General features: G+C 35.7%; 1 protein-coding gene across 3 annotated transcripts in view; it reads left to right on the top strand.

Moving 5' to 3' along the window:
- The window catches only part of NOVA1 (NOVA alternative splicing regulator 1), a 117,809-nt gene extending 90,957 nt beyond the window's left edge, over positions 1–26,852 (top strand). For all 3 annotated transcript variants that reach the window (XM_080909883.1, XM_080909884.1, XM_080909885.1), the window contains 3 exons: positions 5,159–5,325; positions 12,793–12,864; positions 23,846–26,852. In XM_080909883.1, coding sequence (XP_080766009.1) covers positions 5,159–5,325; positions 12,793–12,864; positions 23,846–24,850 — 1,244 coding nt within the window. In that variant the 3' untranslated portion in view covers positions 24,851–26,852. The remainder of the gene's footprint in view (positions 1–5,158; positions 5,326–12,792; positions 12,865–23,845) is intronic.
- Positions 26,853–27,331: the final 479 nt, after the last annotated feature.

The raw sequence follows: 27,331 nt of genomic DNA, 5'->3' as shown, positions 1-27,331 counted from the left end.
ACACAAAAGAAATTACCATCAGGAAATAAGACAATCTGTAAAATGGGAAAAAATAATTTTGGAAGAAAGATAACCCACAAATTATGCAAGGAAATGACAATTCACACAGGAGCAATAGAAGCATGGAAGATGCCCAACAGCCCTGGGGAAATGCTTCTCACTGTGTTTCACTGGTTCCAGGGCTCTAATTCAAACTCTCCAAGCTTGTGGGAGACTGTCTATACTCACTGCGCCGTTTTTAACTCTATTTTTATTTTGAACATTGCAAGTAAAGTTTTGATATTCATTCTATGTTTTTGTGTTTTTGCCTAAGTTTATTTTACTGAGAGCCTTTTCAAAAACATAGAAATAATTTAAACTTGCTATCGTTTATTTTATAACCATCTCTCAAAATTCATTTTTACATACCTTAGCAGAACTTACAAATCAGAAGAAGTTTATTGACTTTATAATCTGTAGATATGAAAGAAAAGTAAAAAGAGCTGTGTAAGTTAATTATGTTTTTCACTTTAGAGAGAAAATTCGGCCTGAAGATGGTAGTCATTTCTTAGAAGGGCAGTTTGGGCATCTGTAGTTGGTCAGGCACTTGGCTAAGTACCCAATGTAGTCCCCATAGCACTACTGTCTGTTTTGTCCTCATTGTGTGTGCTTTGCTTGTTTCACGTGCAGTATGTGTGAACAACTCTGTGAGTATCATGCAGGCAATGAGGGTGGGTACGGGGCCATCACTGCGTCTTCAGCCTTCAATGTAGTGTTTGAGAGTAGAGTGTCGGGGAATATTTATCAAAGGAGTGAACAAATCAGAAACCAGAACTCAGAAAAACAATGTTTGACAGTAGGACAGTCAAGTGCTGATAGCGGGGCAGACAGAGTAGCCATGGAGGTGGGTTCTGCCCAGACACACTGGTGATGGATCGTTTGGGTGGGTGACATTGTAGAAAAAGTAATAATTGAGTAGATCTGGGGGACGGGTTGGTGTTTAAGGTTATCTTCTTCAGAGCTGAAATTACAAATTTGTATCATACATGCGGTGGTTTGATTATGCTTGGCCCAGGGAATGACTCTATTCTCTATGAGGAGGTGTGGCCTTCACCGAGAAAACTTTGACTATTTCCATGTTACGTTTTGTTTTACATGTTCTTTAGGCTCATTGTAACTAGTAAGATTTCAATGCAAACTATCAAACCATTAAAAAAGTCAAGTACTAACAAAAACATATTCATATAGTTTTATGCCAAAATGCTTTTAAAAATTTCTAAATGTATCTCTAGGTTTTTAAAAATAAAGTTGTAAAAAAAAAGGAGATATGGTCTTGTTGTGGAGGGGTAGGCTTTGAGACCCTCCTCCTAAACTACCTGGAAGACAGACTGCTTCTGGCTTGCTTTGGATTAAGTTGTATAACTCTCAGCTCCTCTAGGACCATGCCTACCTGGAAGTTGTCATGTTCCCACTTTGATAGTGGACTGAACCCCTGAGCCTGTAAGGTGCTTTCCTTATAAGAGTCGCCTTGGTCACGGTGTTCCTTTACAACAATGGAAACCCTAACTACGGCATTACAGTGTAGAGAGATCATCTTTTGTATCGTATAGATGCCTCACCTATTAGTTTAAAAAAACCTATGGCTTATGGCTTTGGCAGGAAATAAAGGTGGGACATCTGAAGAAGCTAAAAGCCATTTGACAAAATGTAGATTAAAACAAATGGTTTGTCTTTATTTGTGAAATTATATATATGTATATATATAATATATATATTATATATATATCTGAGGTATTTGTAAAATTTAGATAGATAGATAGATGGATGGATGGATGGATGGATGGATGGATGGATGGATGGATGGATGGAAAGTTAGATAGATGATAGATAGATAGATAGATAGATAGATAGATAGATAGATAGATGGATAGATGGATGGATGGATGGATGGATGGATGGATGGATGGATGGATGGATGGATAGATGGAAAGTAAGATAGATAGATAGATGATAGATAGATGGATGGATGGATGGATGGATGGATAGAAAGTAAGATAGATAGATAGATGATAGATAGATAGATAGATAGATAGATAGATAGATAGATAGATAGGTAGGTAGATAGAGAATATATATATAATTCCTGCAAGAATGCTGACATAAGGAAAGGGTGTTTTATCTAGCCTGATACTGTAATCATAACTGTTAATTAGTGGTCCTTTATTGCTATGTAATGTATACTTCTTTTCATTGCTCCAGTTATCTTTCAAATGCAGTTCTTTACATTTGAAACTAATGAAATTTTCAATTACATTTGATTATAGTACCTTAAAGTCGAGTTGTCTTATAAAAAAGAATCCTTATTTGCTAAGAGAACTGAGTGAGTGGCCAATAGATGTCTTTCACATCCCTAATGAAATTTTTCTTCCTTTCTGGTATAGTCAGTTTTTCAGTTTTCAGTGTCATATGTAACTATCATGTGAAACTGTTTCATTAAATTTAGTTCCACATCTTTTGGTATATCTATTTCTCAATACAGTGTTTTGCCCTGCCTCACATCAGTGCATGGCTCTTTATTATTCATCATACTAATATTGACATGTGAGATTAAGGGAAAACACTGATGCTTCAATACACATTTCCCCACTATGTTCATCCAGTTTTTCCTTTTGTGTTATTTTTGATAGGTTATAATTCATTAGATTTATAGAAATGTCTTGTTCCAATTATATTAATTTTAGCCACTGAAAAGATCTAAAAGAAAATGCACAGTGTACATGGAAAAACTCTTATCTTTTAAGAAGTGGAGTATGTGTTGGATAAAAAAGAATGAAGCCCAGTGCACATGGAGCATAATATCTAAAATCTTTTCTAAATGCCAAGCCCAGAATTACAGTAGCATGGAGAAAGAGTTTTACTTCATTTCTATAAAGACTTTTCTGTGAATATGCTTCAGAACATATTTCTTAGTGTTTGGTATTGCTTTTAAAATAAAGGCACTGTTGCTCATTACCATGTGTCTTTCTTGTTATCAATATGCATTTTGTAAATTCTCTCAATATATATGACATGAAAATAGAAGGTAGGGTCATGTGGAGAGGGAGCAGGAGGTGTGGAGTTGTTAGGAAGGACAGGAAAGGTGGTCAGTCTAGTGCCATTATGAAGTCAGTCACTGTGCAGTGAAACAAGAGTCTCATGCAGTGTGGGTTGGAAGAAATGGTGTCCTGCACACCTGTGCGTTGCATTATGTAGGGCGGGTGTGCGTATTCCTGTAGCTGCTTCTTTGCTTTGTTGTACTGTATTGCAAAGCCTAGTAAATGCTGCCATTAAGCAAATAAAATGATAAACAACTGGCAGTTTAACTCAGACACTAATGGAGTCTAAAAGCCTTTAAAATGACAAAACCCAACAACTTTTATGATTTATAGTCTCATTTGTGTTACACAGTTTGGTCATATACTTGACAGTATTCTTTAACAAAAGGAAGAAGAAAAAGAAAAAAAAGAACCTCTCTTCTTAAAATTATGGTTTTGTGTTACCTGAGTGAAAGGGCATTAAAATTCAGGAGCAGAATCTAACAGTCTCAGCGAAGTCTACTAGTGTTAAGCACTATTTCCTTTTGGACCTGCCCTGTTTGCATAGCTGCAAGGAAAAGAAATCCAGCCAGTCCTCAGTGTATATATTACAACAGTGGTCCTCTGGGACTGCCCTTAGAAGACATTGTACTTGCTGTTGTGTGATGTTGTTTTAAGACAGTCATGTTTCTTTATGGATCCAGGGGTTTCCATTTATTTTGTTGGTCTTCACAGTCTGCCGAACACTGGTTGCTGTGGACAGAGTTGTGTTATGTCAAATGAAAATGCTAAGAATAGCATGGATTACACAATCTTTTGTTACCTGGTGCCAGGCTTTCTCTGGAAGTCATCCTTTAAGCTAGACTGTTTTGGCATCTGCCAAGTGCTCAGTGGTGTCTCTGAATGTGTTGATGTAATCTGATCTGTTTTCTGTGTGGTCTGAGAACCTGAATAACATTTTACATTAGCTGCATTGATCGGGAATCCTCTCTGGTCATTTACTAGACAATTAATACAGTCTTGTAAAGTGCCCCCAGGGTATCCATATAAAGTAGATTGTTTTACCCTAGGACCAAAAGATGAATCAACATAGACAAGAGTAACTAAAGCTGATGAATAGAAACAGGAAAACCTAAATCCACAGATCACATTATTCTCCAAATAGCCTTAAAAGTAAGCTGTGCTCTCTTAAAGTTTCTCTAAAACTGAGCAATCATATTTACTAATTCAAATTTCTGTTGATTAAAATATGAAAACATAACATATATACTCCTATAATTGTAGTCTTATTTTTGTCTAATTTCTGTGATCTAAGTCTGTTTCTATAAAAACAACAAAGGTCTTTGGAATTGGCCCTTAAATCGACATTAACTCTTTGTGATTGTTTTTGATTGTTTGCTTTGGACCTTAGCAGTTTTATAATTTTTCATGTACAGAGTGGCTTGACTTCTTAAAGACTGCGAGCAATGGGAATTGTAGAACATCATGGGAAAGTCCCAGAAAGTACTGATTTCCGATTTGCAAGTTATGTACTGCTTTGGTTCATTGAGGAAGTGGTTGCTGTAAGACATACCTGCTGGGGCAGCCTCAGATTTACTATTGATGTGTTGTCATTGACGTAAGGCATGTTCATAAAATTTCTATACTGTAGCATAAACCATCTAAATCTCATTTTGTATTCTATATTTTATTTTTAATACATCATCAATAAAATGGGTATCTGTTCTGGTATTCAAAAAGTTTATCACTTACCAATAAAAATGAGATCCTTAAAAAGTGTTTTCATAGGTTCTGTCTGCAACAGTTTCTAAGGCTTTTATGAGTACTGCATGTGTTTATCCCCAGAAATGAGTGATGTGCTTGGATCGCTGGATCTTTGGTTCTTCTAGAACTCACATACCTGCTTCAAACTACAAAAAAGGAATGGATTCTAAAGTCATGTTTAAATGAAGTAGATGTGGTGATTTGTTTTATTTCAGTTGAGTATTAGAGAGCAGAGCCGTGTGTTACAGTGTTTAGTGACCTTATGCTATCCTCTGTTTTCATAATTTTTCAATGTAAACTGAAAAGGGAATGTTTTCTGAAAATGAGTCTTCTGTCTGCAGGTACTACTGAGAGGGTTTGCTTGATCCAGGGAACAATTGAAGCACTGAATGCAGTTCATGGATTCATTGCAGAAAAAATTCGAGAAATGCCCCAAAATGTCGCCAAGACAGAACCAGTCAGTATCCTACAGCCTCAGACCACCGTTAATCCTGATCGCATCAAACAAGTGAGTGTTTCAGTTGGGAATCAGGGAGAAATGTCCACGGCATAGTACTCTTCCTTTCAGAGGAAACAGTTGAGTCTCAGCATGAAAATGGTTCCGCTGATCTAAAGTTCTCACTTAGCTTTTGAAGACTTTTGGAGCCTTTAGTTGGCAGATCAATATATTGATTAATTTTATCCTCATTAGTAATATCATAAGAGGCACTGACATGACTAGGATGGCTTTTTTGCAAATATGGAAAGATGGGTTTTATTAATTTATAGAAATATATTCTGTTTAAAATATATAGCACTTCTTGAATTATGAAATGTGGAAATGACATTTATATTCTCAACATTTCCAGTGCCCTACTTTAGTGACATGTAGTTCTCAAGACAGTTATTGCATATAGTCCTGTCTGGGTGATTTGTCTTGTTTACACTTTATCAGCAGATATGTATAAATCATGTTGTACACCTAGTATTCAGGTCTTTGTTATGAATCAGCTATTACATTTTGTATCACATGTGTAGTGCTTATATATCTGTTATAAAAGTCTAATGTTGAATTTTAATATATGAGATTTTTCTTGTAAAGAAAATTTTTCTTGAGAAAAAACATTGTGAATTTTTAAGATGGAATAATTTTTGATATGATATAGGGAAATGATATTGCTTGATGTTAAATAATGTAGGCTTTTTTTACCGTAAATATTTTAGCATATATGTTTAAAAGTTATGTTCACATTTATTGTCTACTTTTTGCCCTTTTACTTAGCCACTTAATTTGTGATTTAATTTTATTATGAATAGATTGTGATTTTAGAATAAATGTATTATTATTCAGCAATTTACAGAAAATTTATTTTCATTGTAATTTGAACTATAGCTGAAAGTTCTATTAATTTCATGTTTCTGAATTGAAAATATGTAAACCAGTGTTATGGATCTATCATAATTTTATCAATATTTAGATAAATATACTAAGCCTATATCAACTTTAAAATTTATAAATAGCAAATATATACTCAAATTATAGATTAATATTTAACTGTATATCAAGAGTCTATTAAAAAGTACTTCCTTCTTTAAACCATAAGAAAGTAGCCATCACACCATATAAAGATTACTAGCAAGATCCTCCATCAATGTTGAACTGTTCCATTACTCCAAAAGTATATCACAATGTCTCCCCTATGTACACATGGAAGCATCCACATACCTTAAAACTCTACATACTAGTACTTATTCATAATCATTTAGTAGTTTGAAGAGCTTATTTTATCCAGGCTAGGTGATATCAGGATGTTGTCAGATTGGAAAGCAGGGTGTCTAGATGCAGACATCTGGGGTGGGATCATGTAGAGCTAGCAATGTCCTGCAGGAGCACTGAAGTATCTGGTCTCTTTTCTTACCACCTTCTTCCAGCCCGTTGCTTCCCCCTTTTCTACTGTAACCTCTATTAAAATATACAAACATTTAGCTGACCATTTTAATGTTTTTTAAAAAATAGTCATAAAATTAAACTTTGACAAGTATAAAACGGTCTAGATAGTAATAGGAGATTTCTCTTGTGTTGAAACAATAACGTGCACCATTAAATAGTAGTCTGAATCATTAAAGTTCCACTTTTAGCTATGGGTGTCTATGAGTGAATCTCTCTTATACATGCAGGACCAATGTAGACTGACAAATGTCACCAGAATTTTATAGAATTTGGCTGATTTTTGTTCATTTGCCCTGTTTAATTTTTATTATATTTAAGATATATTGACTCATCTAGTTTCATACACTCACATTCATTTACATGTCTTAATATTCATAGGATTAAAAATTATTGTTAAGCACTACATTTTCATGTAATCAGAGATCTGGATAACATAGTGACTCACTACAAGGGAGCCAGAAGCCAACACTGATCATGCTGGGGTCGCATGTTTACCACAGTCGGTCTGTACAGTGTAAGCACCATAGCAAGTTTCTTAGAGCTGTGGAAAGAATGGCTTTCTGACCTCCTACAGAGATAGATCTGTTCTCTACCCTGCAGAATTTTAACTTTTTAAGGACTTAGTTCACCAATTTAATATTGAATATCAAGCCATGATCTAAATAGTTGTCAAGTATATAAACTTAAATAGCTGTGATTTTATTTTCAAAGAAACATCAATTTTTCTACAAAATAAGTATTTGTAAGTTATTTAGTCATCAAATAGATAAAAGTGGTTTACTTGATGCTTACAAGTTTGAATTTTAATTCATAGAATCTGGAATTGTCTTGCCAAGAATGTTGCTCATAACAAGCCCCATGCATTTGCTTTTGCTGTGGGCTTTAGTCAACAAAATAATTTTCAAGTATTAATTACAAATATTATTCTACACAAGCTTATTTAAAAATAAAATTGGACTCAAGAAAATGCTGGAGTCAAATATCTATCTTTTACATAAGACAAATTCAGGTGAAAAATAGGATTAAGAATTTTGCTAGTGTTTCCATTCTTATCTTAGTTGGTTGTTTTGGGCTGACAGTTTTAAATTTGTGTTTTGTTTTTTAAATTGTAAGTTATAATTTGTACTGAAAATCAGAAGTCAAAAGTAGTTTTCAACAAATTGGATTTTAAAAGTGATGACACTTCACCATGCACTGTGGATTTTATAATAAGTTATAGCCTACTTTGTATTCTCAGATACATTCACTGACTGAGTACATTTTAGCCATAATACCCTATGCAAATGTACCTTTCCTTGACTGATGGCATTATGCAAGTGCAAATACATGTTCACCTCTAAAGTCCCACTGCAGAACAGTGAGGAACTCTGGTTCAATGTCTGAGATCCAACTTCATATAACACATGTTGTAGATTATTCGGTTCTTAATTTTGGATCCTTTTTAAAATCCAAACTTTATAAGGAAAAATCTAAGTGAACTTAAAATTTTTTCTTACATTTAAAAAATACCAAGATTTTTCTTTAAAATCTGTCCAGAATTTTACTTCTGTCATAAGTCGGCAAAATTTGTCAATCTTTGAACATCATTTATTTAAACATAAATTAATTAAAATACTTTCTTAATTGTAAATCATATAAAATGATACACCTTGTACTTCATATTAGTCTGTTTTGTAATATTGTATACCTATGAAATATTAAAGCATATTTATATTCCAGAGATGTAATATAGACAGTATACCATAAATCTCAGAAGAACGAGATTAGGCAAAGAAGACAGGGAAAAGTCTGATTTAAAAGGGTGAGACACGATACAATTGGAAAGAAGGCTGTGACAGCTCTTGAATAGTAAGAGGACTGACTACTTGGAATGTATGTTCTACTGTTTAGAGAAAATTAATGTTAGTTAAGTAGGTGGGGGACAGATCAGTAAGAACTTATATGTTTGTCTGAAGGGTATTATAGACTATAAGATCATTCCTCATTTTCTGAGGAAGCTCCTTTAATTAATCTTAAAGATTTTTTTTAAAAAGTGAAGGCTTCTCTGCACTTTGCTCTTCTTTGTGCTTAAAACAAACCAGATTTTAAAGCTTTGTTATTGGTAATAAAATAAATATGAATAGGCCAATAGACTAATGTTAATGTTGTAAGACAGACAGGCTATTCACCAATAAGCTAATGGGAGAGTTGCTATTTAAATATTTTGTCCCTAAGGAGTAGTATACAGGACTTGTTTAATATAACATTCACAATTTGGGACTTTGGATTGGTAGAATAAAGTTACTTGATGTTTGGAGGTGTGCATGGAGAACAACTGAGTTCTGTTGCTGATGGCTTTTCATGGTTTACCTGTAAATATTACATGTTGTTAAAAACTGTGACAGAATTCCTAGAAGGAAAGCCACATTTGTAGTACAGTTTGTTTATGGAATAGTCTCTGGACCAACAAAACTAATTTTGACAAGAATTCATTATATATTTTGTTAAAATATTTTGCTTCTTAATTCCCCCAAAATAATTACATCAATATTTTACAAAATGTTTAGTGTTAAAAAAAACCTTGATCTTTTTTAAAAAATAATTTTATATTCCAAAGAGTCCACAGTTTTAGGAAGAAGCACACTGATCTCTGTGTGTTTAAATCCAACTTAGTCTACTTACCAAGTTCCAAGCCAGTCAAGGCTATATAATGAAACATTAGTTTTGTTTGTTTGGTTGGTTGTTTGTTTGGTTGTTTTCTTAAAATCATGTTCCTGTAACAAGTAATTCATCCTAGAGTCTGATGAATTGTTAAATAGTCAATGAAGTAATATAAATTAGAGGCTTTTCTTTTGAAAGGAGAAGAGGAACTCAAAGCTACTTAAAATTGAGAAAATATATATCATTAAAACATGTGCTTACAAATGCTATACATTACAAATTTAGCCACTGATTGCTGGTACTAGGATACTAAGTTAATTACACATTCACAACATATTTGAATTGGTAGCATTTCATAATCACCATATATTAATAACTGCATAGTAAGCTGATATAAATATTTTCTTTATAGCATAATAAAGAAAAACTCATTGTACTCCTATATTTCATGTCAAAACACTTTACATGATTTGTCATCCATATCTATGGACTTACTAACAATTTTTTCAACTATTTCACTGGCCTAATTAATTTGAACTTTTAAACTAAAGGCACTATTGTAATATATCCATGGTCATATGTTTATTGGGGCACTTTTTCTTCTGAAACTTGAAAAGGCAACTGAAATGAAAACTGCTTCACATATAGTTATTATTGCAAATTATAAAAGTGATGCATTTGTGCTTCAAAGGATATGTGTGAGTAGTAGCTAGGGAAGTTGTCACATTTTTCTGTCATTATTACATCAAATATGTCACCCTAGAAAATATACTGACTCTTTTTAGTAATGCTTCAATAAGTTTATCCTTTATAGTACACATTTGATTAATTCTCACCTATGTAAAATATTAAAATGTAGCTCCTTATTTGATTATCATGCTTAATGATAAAACTTTAAGATATTTAAAGCACAGTAATATAATTTTGAGGCTTAAATCATTTATTTCACTCATAGGAGAAAGGGAAAGCAACCAACTTATTAAAGACAATTTTGATGAATGAGTTGTTTCAATTATTAATAGATATTTAAAATATATGAAAATCATAAAGAATAGCAATAAAAATTTGACACATCATCTGAATCTAAGTTATTACAAAATCTGAGCCTCATATTGCTACTTTTACACCTACCTCTTAGCACTATTTAAGAACCTCGTAAGGATTTGTATTTCAACAAGATATTATCCAGCACTTCAGATTGTTCCTATCCTAGTGAACATGGACATTCAGGATATGGGTTCAGGAGGAAGTGAACTTATAATGGGAGAAAAGAACTCTAGCTTTAACATCTATTTATTCATGAACTTGAGTGTTGGTTCCAGTTTAGTTCAGAACAGCTGTTTCAATGTATGTGATCCCTCCTATAATACCATGTCATTAAGCTAGGATGAGAAAATGAACTCTTTGATGTTGACTTGTACAGCATACAATAGCATGATGTTGACAAGACCTCAGTATGTCACTGTATGGAAAAGAAAATACATGTTAAAGTGACTTTTGATGATGGAAAGTAATGTTTCTGTAGAAGTCTGAGAATTAATTACAAAGTGCCAAAATAGAAAATAAAAGAGATGAAGCTATTAAGTCATCATAAGGGTTTACCCCTGACTTATCTGACTTAGTACCTTTTTCCAGTTTGTGTGTGTGTGTGTGTGTGTGTGTGAGTGTGTGTGTGTGAGTGTGTGTGTGTGTGTGAGTGTGTGTGTGTGTGTGTGAGTGTGTGTGTGTGTGTGTGTGTGCATGTGTGTGTGTGTGTGTGTGTGTGTGTGTGTATGAGAGAGAGAGAATGTATGTGTGATGGATTGATTGTGTGGCATAGCCAACTGGGGCAAGTAGTTTGATAGTATTACTGGACATCAGTGAGTTGATCAAATTAATCATTGATTTTATTCTGAACTGCTTTATTCTGTCTAAATTGAAAAGTATGACACCTGATACAAATATTTAACCACAAACACTTCCATGCACTTTTCTTTGCACTGGCAAACCTCTAAGGGTAGGACTTGGTTCATGTATCAGTAGCTAGTAGGCATATAACAAAGTAACACATAATACCATTTATATAGGCCTGTATAAACTATAGAAAACTATCCTATTTGCCTATTAAGAAATATTCGATTTATGGGGTCTTACCCAGCTATATTATATGTTAAGTACAGTACAACACTTGACCAAAACTCTGAACCCCTTGTTACAAGTAAAAGGTTTCTAAAAAGTCTGGGGGAATGACTCAGTGGATGTGTATAGTTTGCTGTGCTGCATCTCTGTAGTATATTACACACGCACGCACATACATGCATGCACACACACTCACACACACATGCACATACATGCACACACACACACACACACACACACACAAACTGGAAAAGGTACTAAGTCAGGGATAAACCCTTATGAACACTTAATAGCTTCATCTCTTTTATTTTCTATTTTGGCACTTTGTAATTAATTCTCAGACTTCTACAGAAACATTACTTTCCATCATCAAAAGTCACTTTAACATGTATTTTCTTTTCCATGCAATGATATACTGAGGCCTTGTTAACATCATGCTATGGTATGCTGTGTGAATTCAACATCAAAAGGTTCACTTTCTCAACCTAGCTTAATGACATGGTCACATACATTGAAACAGCTATCAATGAAGAGAAAAATCAGTTCATAATATCTTGTGATTGTTTTGAACATAGGTGGGTGATGTACAATATATTATACTCTTTATTTTGAATGTACCATTTATCATAAATAATAAACAATGATAATTTTTAGAATATGGTCAGTTACTTGCTTATTAATGAGGTTAATGTTTACATTTTCAGATGGCTCTAAGTATATTAAAATTTACTATTTTAGAAGATAATGTGATATTAAGAACTCAGAACTGCAAATTAAATTGCTTTTATGTATGGATCCCTAAATTCATGTGGAATCAGCTTGTTGGTGATAGTCAACAGATTAAGTAGGTGAATACTTTTATGCCAAAGCACACTTCATTTCACCACTTGTTCAGATCTGACTGTATTCATGAACAGGAAAGTAGCTCTTCAGTTGTATTCATCTAACTTCTTGAATTTTCTTTGACATCTCTTTTCCCAAAGCAAATTAGAGGGAAAGAAATGGGACTGCTCTTCATGCATGAGGGCAGGATGCCTTTAGCACTCATGTGAGTTCCTATCAGTCACCACCATGATTTCAAGCCATGAATTTATTTTTACATGCTTATGCATGCATATTTACATGTATTGGTTGACGTTAAATTCCATTAAATTTGAACAACTATGTGGAAACTTTGTCCATAGGATTTTGTTCTCGTTATATTACATTTTATTTTGTTTTGTTTTGTTTAATGATCAGCTTAAGGCTCATAAACGTTGATTTGCTCCTGAACTGCTTTGTTCCCAGACATTGCCATCTTCCCCAACTACCACCAAGTCCTCTCCATCTGACCCCATGACCACCTCCAGAGCCAATCAGGTACAGTATCATCCTCTCATCTACACCATACTTTCACAGCGGTTGCCTGCCAGCTGGAGATAAAGACAATGGTGGGTTAAGGATTTATTCGTTCATTCGCATATATGCCCATGATCAGATTCCAAACAACCTAATGAATAAATATCAATCATTTTTTAATTTTACATGCATTTTAACTTCATTAACTAAAACTGCTCAGGTAGTAGACTTAATCAGAATTTTGGACTTCTTAAAACAGTGATCACTTTACAAAGCCTTGGAGGTTAATTATTGAGTTGGTCTTTTTCATCCCTTTCAATTATTTTCCTAATAGTTTTTATAAACAAAGTAGGCTTATCACATGGGTTATGAATTATATTAAAATTAAGCATAGATATGTCTTTAAAGGTGAAAAATTATTCAACTTTCTGAAACCAGCCTTACTTTGTTAACAGTTAAACATTAAGCATTTCAGCTAGAAAACTGGTATAATTTTAGTGTTTCTTAATTACAAACATAATATATTTTCTTAATTAAAAACTCTTAATCACATTAATTGCGAGAGTATCAAACTTTACAATGAAAATTAGGTCTTATTACTTCAGTTTGACAGTTGTTTTAGGACTAAATTACGTGCAGGCCACTTTTCAAATTTGTTGAGTAATGTATTAAAATGTTTTAACATATTTTTACTTTGTGTGAATTGAGTTTTATTTAGATGGGAAGTATTTTCTTATTATATCTGATTTTCATTTTTAGTAAAATAAAGCTTCATACTATTATTTAAATATTAATCTCTTATATTTTAAACTATTTTTATTAGTTGGACAACAAGGTATTTCTACACATAGTATATGTGGCATTTTTCATATTATTTAATTTAATGTCATCAGGATCATTTTGCCCATCAAGTGATTCTAATAATGTTTCAACCTAGGAAAAATAAAGTGTCCTAGGCAAATCTAAGCACTTTTAAGATGCTGGTCTACAGTAGGAGTTTGATTTTTTCTTTCTATGTTATGACAATTCCTTTAACCACAAGATTGTCATAGTGTTCCCATTCTGTCCCTGAGAGAGTTAAGGCCCATCAGGATGATATGTTCAGCACTATTCTCTGAAGACCATGTTCTCTCTTCCTTTTTTGCTTCTGTTCTCCCATGCTTTAATTCTGTGGTACAGAAACTCACCAAGGGAATGACTGTCTTTTGCTTTAAATTTCTTGCCTGTGTTCCATTATGGTTTGATTTCTTAAGAAAAGCTGGACAGATGGGTAAAGCTTAAAGAAAACCAATGATTTTTCTCAAAGACGATATGTAGAAATCCAATCTACTAATTTTATCTCTGAAATTAGACTCACAGTTTATTTATATTAATGTGGATTTTTATAGGTGATTTATTGAAAGACCAAGTATATCTCCTTTCTCATTAATGCTCTGTTATTCTCTAGATCTATTATCACACTTGCTTCTGCCATGTATTTTATCATAATGATCTGAAATATAGGCTCTGTGACTTCATATTCTGTCTACTGTACTGATATGTTTTGTTATTCATGCTGTTTTCTTTTTTTTTTTTTTTTTCTGTTTGTGTACAAAGAAGCATAGGTCCTGGACCACATGAAGCAAGCATTAGATGAAGAAGAACAAACTCTTAATTTATTGAAAGAATTGTAGCTTATCAATAACATTTCATTCTTGGTAGTTTGTAGCTCTCCCCTGTACTCCTTCCTGGTAGGTTCCCATCAGATGGCAGTAGCAAAGGAATGTTGTCTTTGTTACTCATTCACACTTTAAATTTAGAGCACCTAGTCCTTTCTTATGAGTTATCCTAAGTAATTTACTGATTTATCTGTGAATACAATCTATTTAAGAAAAATGTAGCTCGATGTAATAATTTTAAGCTTTACAAAAGTAAAATACTACATGTACATACATACATATAGATATAAATTTATTTGAACTTAGTTTATATTTACTCAGCTATTTTCAAAAATGTTTCAACTCTTATATCCGAGAAAATCATGGATGTCTATTTTAGGTAATAAATTACTGCCATAAGTTTTAACAAGTACAACCCTGCTGTAAAAGAAGAAAAAAGAATTTCCCTAAGAAAATTTCTATAAGCAACAAAACGATGCTGTCAAAAGTTAACATTTGTATTGTTTTCTAACCAACATTGGCTAAATGACATTGATCAAGTTCTCATTTGTGATTAGTCATTTGTGTTACTGATGTGCAGAAAAGAATTGTAAATTTGCAGGTCTAGAAATATACTGTAAGAATAATTCGAAGTATATGCTTGGTATGCAGGAACATTATTCGAGAACTTTACATTTTAAACATTTTCATTTTTATCACGTGACTTTTATTTATTTTAGTCTACAGCCTTCTTAGCATGTGTCCGGGGGTCACACTGTCTGAGCACAGTATTGTGCAATAGTAACGTCCTTGACAAATGGAACATCCACTGTGTGATGAGCCTTATAATAGCACACTGGATGTGGTGAGGACCTTGTCTTGCTCGTTACCTATTGAGTAAGCCCCTTGAAACTCAGATGCTAGACTCTCTTAGACCCTTTAATCTGACATAGGAAAGTCCCCAGCTCTTCTCACCGTGCTTCAGTGTCCAGGTGTCTTTCTTTAAAGGAAGTGTGAAAAAACTTACTCTATGAAAGTAAATTACTTGGTAAATAGCTTATTTTAAATGTTCGGGCTAACAACATAGCAATACTATGTTTTGTGGGTCTAGTATTGTGTGTCTCTGAAGTCCAAGGCATTTCTGTGGTCAGGTTCGCTGCCCTTAGCACAGTTGTATGATTACAGCCTGGGAGCACGCTCTTGGTGGCGCAGTACCTCTGTCTCTACTGGAGACAGATGGTAAAGCTGACACTGCTACATTTCATTTTATTTTTTGTGTGTTTAATATTTTAAGATGAATGTTTGCAGCTTTTTTATTTATGATGGTTTCAAGTAAAAAAAAACTTTAAAGTAAAGAGAATTGGTTAAACTTTCATAAGCGTCAACAGGCTCAGTAGCATTATCAATTCGAGAAGATGTTTATATACTCAGTCATCTCATTATAATTTTATGCCAGTTACTGGTGTATGGTTATCAGGAGGGGGCAGAGATAAAGGATGCAGGCTCACAACTGTCTTTTCTTCCCCATTTTTCCATCGATCTTGCTACTTCCCCTTTCTTGACCTATAACCTTACATATACTCCACTGAAATCATTGAAGCCATCAAAAGAGAACTTCCATAACCTGATGTCAACAGTGCTCACTAGAGCAACACTTCACATCCACATTGTTTCCACAGGCCTTGGTCTCTCTGTTCCTCCGAAGGTCAGATATTTCAATTATTCACTAAGCAGATTCCTTTCCTAGTACTGAAACAAACCTTCTCTCTAATTATTCATTGTCAAGTTTTGATTCTATATTACAATATTACAATCTGCATGCAGTTGTTTTGCTCTATCTTTTTCTAGGTGTTTAACCCTCTCGTATGTGTACGCAGTGTATTGTGATCACATTCACCCTGCACTTTATTCCTCTCTTATCCCCTCCCACTCCTGTCTCCAATTTGAAAACACTGAACAGCCTTCTCTCATTATTTCCTTATTCCTGCACAAACTAAACCCTCTTCGCATCCTTCATAGCAAACTCCATAACAGTACTCTTTCTATTTTGTTTCCCTTGTACTTCCTGTTCCTAAAGATATTCCACCGAGGCTCCTACTGCCACCGCTCATCAGATCTGCAAAGGGATAGCCACACTGCTAGTTCCAGGTGTTTGTTCTCAATCCACATGTTACTGGCAGTGTGTATCCAATGTGCTTACATCCACTTCTGTGATGTGCTTCCTGTTCTTGGAATCCACGATTCAGCTTTATGTCCCTCCCTGACCGTGCTATGCTGATCCTGCTTCTGCTCTCTTACTCTCCTCGTCCCATCACACTGATGGAAGTCCTGTTCTGCCTAATATGGAACTTCTGAGCATCATATATATTGTCTTTTATGTCTGCATTGTATAGCATGTGCACCTCAGGCATGTTGTGCTGCTTTTATACATGCTACCATATGAAGGACATTTCTCACAGATCCAGAGGCTGTTAAGTTCAATCCCTGGCAAATAATGAGAGCTCTCTTGCAGCATACCCACATGCCAGAGAGTAAAAGGCAGAGAAAAGAACCAACACACTATCTATCTTCACATGGCAGAAGAGACAGAAAGCATTTCCACCAACATATGTCATATAGTGGTAGTCACCCTTTAGTGAGGGCGTAGCCCACAAAATGTATGCACTGATGAACGCCCTGGCCTCCAAACACCATTGCATTCGAGTCAAATTACAGCACGTGAACTGTCAAGACAAAAGCATACTACATTCAAGCAACCATGAACTAACAGAATCTTTATGTAGACCCACACGAGCTACTTACCATGTTTTAATGTTCATTATTTAAATTTATAATTTTCAGAAACATTTTATAAAATTTAAGCTTCTGGTCCCAAGTTCCTTGACCTTGCCTCTCACAGAAATTCCAGACGGTATGCAGCTGCCTGCTTAATGTTCTCACTTACAAATCTAAGTGCTACCTTCTTTTCAACATTTCGAAAGACCACCCTAAACCTCCTTTGAAACTGTCAAGTTTGTGTTCTCTTGCCTACATCTGAACTGTTGCAAACCAGTTTGCCAGGTAAGAAGCAATATACCCAGCATCACACCAGCACCTGTGAGGCTCTGTCTCTGACGACACTGCCTTTTTTATGTGATCCCAACAGTACCCATCACTCACGCTGGGCATCAGATCACAGAGTGATGTGATATGCTTTCCAGATACTGACAGATTCTTCCTCAGCTCTTGTCTTTCTGCATGTGAAATTCTATTTGCAGAGACCTGCTTTCTTAAAACTACTATAATCTTTCAAGACTACTTCAAGCCCATCTCCTGCAGAAGAGCACTGCCTTGTTTAGCACACCCGTCCCGCCCCCTCTCACCCCAACACTCCTGATGGCATTGTTCATGCTGCTTTTTGTTCTGCTGTCTTGGGAGAACTACACACGTTCTTCCTAACACACCTTTTGTATACTGTGTGCACCGTCACTCCTTTAGAACATGACATTGTATGACAATAGGAATTTTCTCTGTTCTATCCTCTGATGTATAAAACAGAACCCAGGGCGTGCATAGTAGTTTCCGAGAAGGTCCACGTTGAGTGACTGCCATTACATAAAACAGGATCATATGCTTTGCAGAATCCTTCAGATAAAACTTTGTCTCTAATCATGGAAAGAAAATAGAATAAATTGATTTATTGAGTAAAAAGATTAAGCTTAAAACATATATAGTCTTTGCTATACTTTTCTTCTATTCAGCTGTACTAACATCAGTGATATATGTATTGTTTCTCAATTTCTATGGAAAAAATCTAAAAACCCGTTAGAAAATGTGAAGTGAAGGACAAGAAAGTTAGTTGACAGAGAAGGGAATAGAAATGTCCAGGAAAAGCATGTTCAACTTCTCACCAGCCTCAGGTTCAATTGCACTGTCTGTCACAAGGCTAACCTTTTTCTCAGAATTCTTGTAAAAATATATGTTTCAGATTCAGAAACAATATGTGTGCTTAGAAGTCAAATGCTGTTAAGTAGCCAGAAATAAGCATTCATGCACAATGCTAGTAAAGGAAGTACTGTGGGACAGCTCTTAAGAAGCTCACCTAAGGCCTAATCTGATGTGTAGAATATATAGATATATGAGTATGTAATTCAGCAATATTTATACTTGCAAACTAAGGAAAACAACCTGATCTTTACTACTAAAATTCTTGAAGTATTTCTGGTATTGCAGACAGTTACGAGGAACCTATGAAAGTGACAGAAAAGACCCAGGTGAACTGGTCCAATAGCTTTTGTCTCTGAGCTAAAAGGAACTAAGCTACTAAGAAGCATTTTCCTTTTTTTATTGTTCAGAAAATGTTTGCCATGTTCTATGTTTGAATGCATCAGAGTGATGGCAGAAATATGAAAATTACTAGCTTTTTATTACCGTGCCTTCCTCCTAAAAGTTAGCTAAAAATGACAACAGGACAAAAATTTAGGTATGTGTTTAACACAATATATTAAGTGGAAATTAGAAGTGTCCAGTGGAAATACTTGATTTGTATGTCCTGCTGAGCTGCAAAAGGCCCTGCATTATTGTACTTCTTGGAATGTGCTAGTGTGTGTCAGGAAGGGTCCCTGGAGAGATGCTTTATCCCAGAGACAAGCTCATTTACTGTAAGGGAATGGGCATTGTTTGAGGCCTTAAAAATTTAACAAAGTAAATTATTATATGAGACATGCAGTATTTTTTATCTTTCACAGTTTAAGTTCTTGAGCCCATATTCATATCAAAGCTTATTGTGGAGTTTTTGATGTAATGACTCCTGGGGACAAGATAACACGGATATATTTGAATAGTTTGATAACTACAAAAGTTTCAGTGTTGGTATTAGTTTCGAATTGAGTTTTGCCAATTAATTTGATTTAAGGCACAAAGGCATATTATTCAAGAGGTGTTTTTCTGTCTGAGGCTACATTAGTCGGGTTACCTATAGACAGATAGGGTTAGATTTCTTGCCCTGGAGTTCTCTATATATGAATTATAACTATGGTTTATAAGATTGTTTTGTGCTGTTATTGTAAAAAACTGTGGGACTCGATTAAGTAGATGCTTTCTCTCCATGCTCCTTCATTGCAGAACCTTCCTCCACTCTGGTGTAGGTGTGATAGTGTGTACACACGTGCATGTCCACAAGTGGCCTCACACTTCCTAACTTACTGCTCTGATAGCTTTCGTGATTTTAAATTCGGACCTTCCCGGATTTAATGTTTCACTGGTCATTATTTTAGTGCTCTTTGCATTTACCCTATCTGGATAATACGTATTTCCATGACAGAGTGTCTCCTTAACTCTCAAGCTTTTTCTACTCTCCAGAGCCATAACCATTCATCTGCTTGACATTTTTACTCCAGTGTCTAATAGATGTTTCAAGCTGGAAATGTCCAGAACATGTTCCTTTCTAGCCACATGTCTCATTCTTTCTTTCCATCATCTGCATCACTGAATATAGTCTCTGACTTGGTTCATAGTGATTTTCACCATTCAGTTCTTAAGTTAAATATTGAATTTGGTGAAAAAATTTAAAAAATTGAGAGTCCTAGATTGCATATTAATTTTTTTAAAAATTTTCAGTTACACTTTTCTGCTAACTGGAGTTAAGAATTCTTGAGCATATGCTTTAAGACATATGTGCCAGAATGGATATGGGAAGACTTTAATAACAGCATGAGTAGCCTTTTTATTTCACCCATGAATAATTGTAAATAGCCCTTCTTCTATTACAAAACTTCAGTTTAGTAAAATCTTACTTTTTAAAAGCAGCAAGACTACTCTAAATTATTCTCACTTTTAAAACAGATTTCTCTGCCATATTGTACCATTTTTACAAGTTCTCGGGTTCCCTGCAGTTGACTCTAACGGCTTTCCTTTTCGTGCAACTGACAGGAGAGTTTGGCATCTCACAGTAGCGGGCGGTTGGAAGTGCTCTGCACCGGGAAGCCTGGGCAGCCCAGTCCTCATCCCAGCTGCACCTCCCAAGCACTGATACAGTGCAGCTTTAAAGTAGACATGGTTCACAAATGACGACAGTTCAGAAGCAAAGCAGAATAACGTTAAGTCAAATACGTATACTAAGCCTTTTTTCCCTTTAGGAGTTTTATGAAGATGATTGTTCATTTTCTGTTCCTTCCAGAGCCAGACAAAATGTGATTCAATTTCCCTCACTATTTTAGCTTATACACACACACACACACACACACACACACACACACACACACACACACAAAGACAAGTGTAAAGTGATGAGGCAGAACCTCTACAGACACTCTAGAGATACTCATGTGTATCAGGTATAGTATGGGTTTAAAACACAAGGCTTGAAGAAAGGGAGGAACATCCACAGTAGTTACTCCTTGAGTGAGCTGGTAGATGTCTACACACACTGAGCCATCGCATTAACTAGCCCCTCTCACCACTTAATCAAGTAGCACTCTGTCCTAGACTTCTAAATCTGACCACATTTTCATGGCTGAGTTAGGCTAACTACTCATAGATGCTATGAAACTAGAAAACATGGTGGAAAGTATATCTTAATAATAAATGAAACAAATGATAAATGAACATGTAGGAATCAGACGGATGGAATGCACTTAATTGTTTATTTGCCAGTGGGAAAACCTTGTAGTTGTGTTTTCAGAAATTTTCTGATAATATTGAAACATCATGCCCTTTACTTTTGAATATTTCAATATATGCATGATGTAATTTTAGGATTTGATCATAAACCTTACCCTTGATTTAAGAAACAAGTTAGACATTAGAGATATGCCATTAAGAGTGATTCCTTGTTCTGTGAGGGACCTGGGTTCAGTACCCAGCACCCTCCACCAAGAACTGTAACTCCAGCTCCAGGAGATATGACAGTCTCTTCTTGCCTCAGCAGGCACCACATATGTCTGATACAATTATGTACATGAAGCAAAATACAGGCATGAAATAAGTAAATATTTTTAAATTAAAACATAATGAACCCAATGCTGAGAATTTTGTAAATAGACATAAATGTCTCACTGTGTTTATGGTAAATAATTTTTTATATAAGCTTATTCCTATACAAATATATTTTTGCTGTTTCTTTGATTATTACCCATGTGTAAGTTAAACCAGGTACAAATAGGAGTGGTAAAGTCAGATAACAGGGTGGCCAATAAGCAGATGACTTTTTGTGCTAACCTTTTCTTAAGAGGAATTACATAGGAAGAAATGCAGAAAAAAATTTGGAGGTGTAAAGTTTGATTGTTTCTACGTAGCTGCAACTAAACTGCTGGTAGCATATAGAAGACTTCGTGGGTGAAATTACACACACTGACGAAAAAGTCAGTAAGGACTTTTTCTCAGTAAGGAAAGAGAAAAATTTCAGTCAGCTGGAAGGTCTCGGCGATCAAGGCAAAGAGAAACACAAGAAGCATACAGTGCACTTAGGAATTCACAGCTAATGTGTGTGCTGAATGTGGAGCTGTTATGGCTTCTTCACAGATGATGAGATCAGACAGGAGACGCAAACACTGAGGTACAGTCTAGGGACGTGTACAGTCTACGGGGCTCCTGGCTAGTTCAGTGCAGAGTCTTATTGGGAAGAGTTACTGAAGGACTTGAATAGTATTTTTCCAGAGTTTCGTATGTGTGATAAATCTTAAAAGGGACATCATTTGCAAAAAGGCAAAATATTTCAGAAGCAAAGCAAAATGCTGTTAAGTCAAATAATTCTAGAATAAGTTCTATTTCATCTTTATAATCGCCTAAGGTAGAAATGGGGCTAGAATTGTAAGATTATAATTCTTTAAAAATAAGAAATTTTCTTGGAAAAAGTATAATGAAATTAATAACTGTTAAAACATTCTTCCAATAGCCTTCATAAAATAAAATTAACTTAGGCAGCAACTTTGAATATATTTGCCTTTCCTAAGAATTGGTTTTAAATTTGAATTTTGTAGTTTTCAAAAATTAAGCTATTTTAACCGCAGGACTAAATAAAATTACAATCAGAAAAAAATATGTGTTCAAACAAAATAATATGTGTATGATGTATAACTGTACTCACACGTGCCCACTGGAACATGGATTTATATTCATTTACTGCTTCCTTCAGGAGCAGAATGGCCAGACCACCAACTGCCTTTAAAATGTCCCTTTGCAGATTTGGGTTCAAAGGTGGCATTGGTGACACTTGTTTCAAATTACCTAATGAATTATAAAAAAAAATCTCAAGTACAAACCCTAAAATTCCACTCAGATGTTAGAGGTGATTTAGCCACCATGCCAAAGAGAATGAAGATCTTACTTCAGTGCCCTGTCAGTGACTGCAGTCGCAGGTTTGATGAACCCTGGGAGGGGTGTAGATAGATATGTGGATGTCAACAAGTGCAAGCTCAAGGTTGGTATCTAGCTCTTTAGTTTTGGGGTTTAAGGAAATATTGTCCTTGTGTGTTTAAACAGTATGATTTTATTGTGGTTAAGTAAGACAGGATGTGATGATTCTTGTGGCTGGGCACAGTATAAATTAACAAAATGACCACATTGCACACTGTCCTAAGCACTCAGTGACTACAGTCATTTCTCATCACTGCCCAATGATAGAGTAACAAGCACTGCTTCTGAAGAGAATTACCTTCTAAAATAGAGTCACGTCATCAGAATGTGTACTTGATGTAACTCCCACAGCCCTTTAACTTACAGAACATCCTAGATCATTATTGACAACTTGATGGTGAGTTTCTATAAACTTAAATGACTGTTCGTCCAAATAAAAAAATAAAATGCTAATAACAATTTTATTGATCTTGACTTCTAAATAGAGCCATAAAACAAATAAGGTATTTGCGAATAACCCCCAAGCTGCTAGATAAAAAGGAACATGAAATTAATGTTTGGAAGGCTTAGGTGAGTGCTCTCTCCAGTTGTCTGTGTGAACTTTGCTGTCTTTCCTCTCTCGGGGGAGGGAGTCTCTGAGCTGCAGCAGATGAAGAGCAAGCAGCTGCATGGTGGTTTTAGCTATGTGAAGACATTACCATTTGTAACTTTCTGAGTCCCTCCTCTTTGACAGGCTGCTTTCTACAGACTGTTGCAAAATGCAGAGTGTCGAGGAAATCTGTGTTTAGTAATTTTGACTTGAGGATTGCTTTTTTACTTGAAAAATGTGTTTTCCTTGGGAAACTCATTGTACAAGGTAGTTTTATTAAAGTATGATAAAAGTCACTTTAAAGTTGTGGTATTGCCATCTTAATAAATTGTGTTTAAACTAATTATCAATTTATTACTGTACTTTTTCTAGGATAGCAAAGTAATATGATGCATGTGCACAAAGCAGAAGTATTATTTATACGTATTTTTTTTAATTACAGGTAAAGATTATAGTTCCCAACAGCACAGCAGGTCTGATAATAGGGAAGGGAGGTGCTACTGTGAAGGCTATAATGGAGCAGTCAGGGGCTTGGGTGCAGCTTTCCCAGAAACCCGATGGGATCAACTTGCAAGAGAGGGTTGTCACTGTGAGTGGAGAACCTGAACAAAACCGAAAAGCTGTTGAACTTATCATCCAGAAGATACAAGAGGATCCACAGAGTGGCAGCTGTCTCAATATCAGTTATGCCAATGTGACAGGTCCAGTGGCAAATTCCAATCCAACCGGATCTCCTTATGCAAACACTGCTGAAGTGTTACCGACTGCTGCAGCAGCCGCAGGGCTATTAGGACATGCTAACCTTGCCGGCGTTGCGGCCTTCCCAGCAGTTTTATCTGGCTTTACAGGCAATGACCTGGTGGCCATCACCTCTGCACTTAATACATTAGCCAGCTATGGATATAATCTCAACACATTAGGTTTAGGTCTCAGCCAAGCAGCAGCAACGGGGGCTTTGGCTGCCGCAGCTGCCAGTGCCAACCCAGCAGCAGCAGCAGCCAATTTGTTGGCCACCTATGCCAGTGAAGCCTCGGCCAGCGGCAGCACAGCTGGTGGAACGGCGGGGACATTTGCATTAGGTAGCCTGGCTGCTGCTACTGCTGCAACCAATGGATACTTTGGAGCTGCCTCGCCCCTAGCTGCCAGTGCCATTCTAGGGACAGAGAAATCCACAGATGGATCAAAGGATGTAGTTGAAATAGCAGTTCCAGAAAACTTAGTTGGTGCAATACTTGGCAAAGGAGGGAAAACCTTAGTGGAATACCAGGAGTTGACTGGTGCAAGGATACAGATCTCCAAAAAGGGAGAATTCGTACCTGGCACACGGAATCGGAAGGTAACCATTACTGGAACACCAGCTGCAACACAGGCTGCTCAGTATTTAATTACACAGAGGATCACATATGAGCAAGGAGTTCGGGCTGCCAATCCTCAGAAAGTGGGTTGAGTGTCCCAATTATACGTCAGATTGTTTTAACCCCTCCTTTACCCCATTTTCAAGAAGGATGTACTGTACTTTGCAGAAGTGAAGTTTTTCTGTTATTAATATATAATTATGCAAATGAATGCGACTATGTTGACAATGTGTATATGTAAATAATATGTGTTTTACCAGATGTTTCATAGAATTTTTTCTTGACCTGTTTTGTTCTCTATACTTTGCTTGTGTATATTTGTCAGAGGTGTTTCTAGTGTAAGATTTAAGCCTGCCATTTTACCAGCATTATTGTAGTTTAATGATTGAATGTAGACAGGGATATGCGTATAGTTTTCAGTATTAGTTCTAGATAACACTAAATTAACTACTGTTAGGTTGAGTATGGTGGGGTCAGTGACCTAAACTGGAGTGAGGCCAAAGCACTGTCATGTATGTCTTACTTCCTGCTTAGGGCACAGAGAAGTAGGAAACAATATTTTGAAAATAAGTTTTAAATTTAAAATGATCAAAAAGCAATATAGTTGCATAAAAGCACTGTAAAATATTTCAAAGGTTAAAACTGTGGAAAATTACATTGGTAAGTTTACAGATCAATAAAAGCACCTGTTCTCCATCTGAACTAGACAATGGGAATAATGCTGCGTGCTGGCCATGGCCCATTCTTCATCATTTGTAAGTTCAACAAAAGTTCTCACATGGAGTCCCACCTCTTCAGAGGTTTGTACATTTGTTTTTAAGCACTGAATTCACTACTGATCCCATCGCCTGGCCAGTAGAACAGTCATTACTCCATTAACATCCTCACTGTTTAGACACATAACTGTGGTACAGTGTATTGGAAATTTTATAAACAAAAGTGAAAGTGCCAACACATTATTGATAGCTGATAATGTTTCATTATCTGCAACTGCTGGATAAGTATGTTGCATTTTAAGAGCTTATAATTGTGTATAATTTGTTAACACTAGAAACCTATTAGTATTGTGAATGTAGATTTTACTGTGAAGCTATCTGTGATTTAGCTGTTTGCTCCATGACGGAGTCCTTGCAGCATGGCGCTAGCAGCCAGTGCAGTTTCTAATACTCGGTAATTTGCATGTTTTGTGGAGCATTTTTATGTCACCAACCAGACAGTATTTCCTGCATGCTTATTTAGAAGAGGCAGTTTATCTTGAGAGGTAGCGTGATCTACCTTTGTCAGGCTTTTTGACAGGTCATTTCAGAGTAAGCCTTTGTTCCCAAGACCCAACAACTGTCACCCTCTTCTGTACCTCTCCTGAGTGCCAACTGTCCAGGCCATTTGACACACCATCTGTTAACCTGTGAGTTTGCCCGCTCAAGGCCACTCATAGGGGCATCCATCCCCAAGCACCTCCTCATGCTGTGCATGCAGTCTTAAATTCAATGGACAAAAATAAAATGCTGGCTACCTCTGGATCATCTGGCTGAGCAACTGAATTACAAAAGAGAATTACTTCCATCTCAACTTCAGCCCATTGGTTACGTCCATCCTAGCAAGCTAAATGGCATCCCAGCTGCTCCTTTCTGTGCAACCAATTAAAGAACAATGAGTGTGATGCTCCATGTCTGAATTTCGTCCAGCCTCTCTCTGAACTGTGATCTTTGTCCTCATGAACTTTCCCTTTTGTTCATTGAACTATATGGACTCTTCATTTCATTTGATTTACTGTGCAATTTACTTTTGGACATTGAGAACTTGAAATTATTTCCTGATCCCTTCCCCTTCCACTATTAATAATTCATTTCTGTCAAACTGTAAGGGTAGGACTCATTTTCTTTTTAATTTTTAACATTGGACTGTTATTTCATTTAGAGTTCTCTATCTCTAAATATTTATTTAGAGAATGATTTTCAAAGGGAATGATATGCTTGTTTAAATGAAAGAGAAAAGCTGTAGTAAACTGTGTTAATTGGTAATGACTATTTCTCGCCGATACTCTGTAGCTGTGTAAGTTCTGATATAGTGTACCTCGTGGACTCCGTGGTTAGCATTGCCGCTATTATACTTACTCATTTTATCATTATAAATGTGCTCAGTTCATCATGTAGCTTCACTTGTCTCCCGTCTCATTTTTTCCTTGCATGTCACAAGTCTCAGATCATTTATAATACATTAACAGTAAATAATATCTATGTAAGTTTCTTCCACCATGCTGTCTCAGAGTCAGCAGTGAAGAAAGGCAAAGATTGGGGCCCCACTCATTGGAAGAAGAGAAAGGAAGCGATCTAGGATGTGTATTAGAAGCATTTCAAATGTCGGGTCTTTAAAGTGTTTTGTTCAGTATTAGCAAATCTTTGATCTTTTTTTTTTTCAAAATTCCAGTAGTCCACTGTGGAGCCCATACATTTCATCTGGAATTTAATGTTTCTTTGAAGCCAAACCATTTAACAGTAACATGTATTTTATTAGCTAGTGTGGCTGACAGTGCACTCAGTTCAGTTATAATTGTAAATGGGAATTCCGAACTT

Source organism: Micromys minutus, assembly GCF_963924665.1.
Source record: "Micromys minutus genome assembly, chromosome: 1".
NCBI lineage: Eukaryota > Metazoa > Chordata > Mammalia > Rodentia > Muridae > Micromys > Micromys minutus.
The sequence above is the reverse complement of the archived record's forward strand: the minus strand, read 5'-3'. Positions and strand labels throughout refer to the sequence as shown.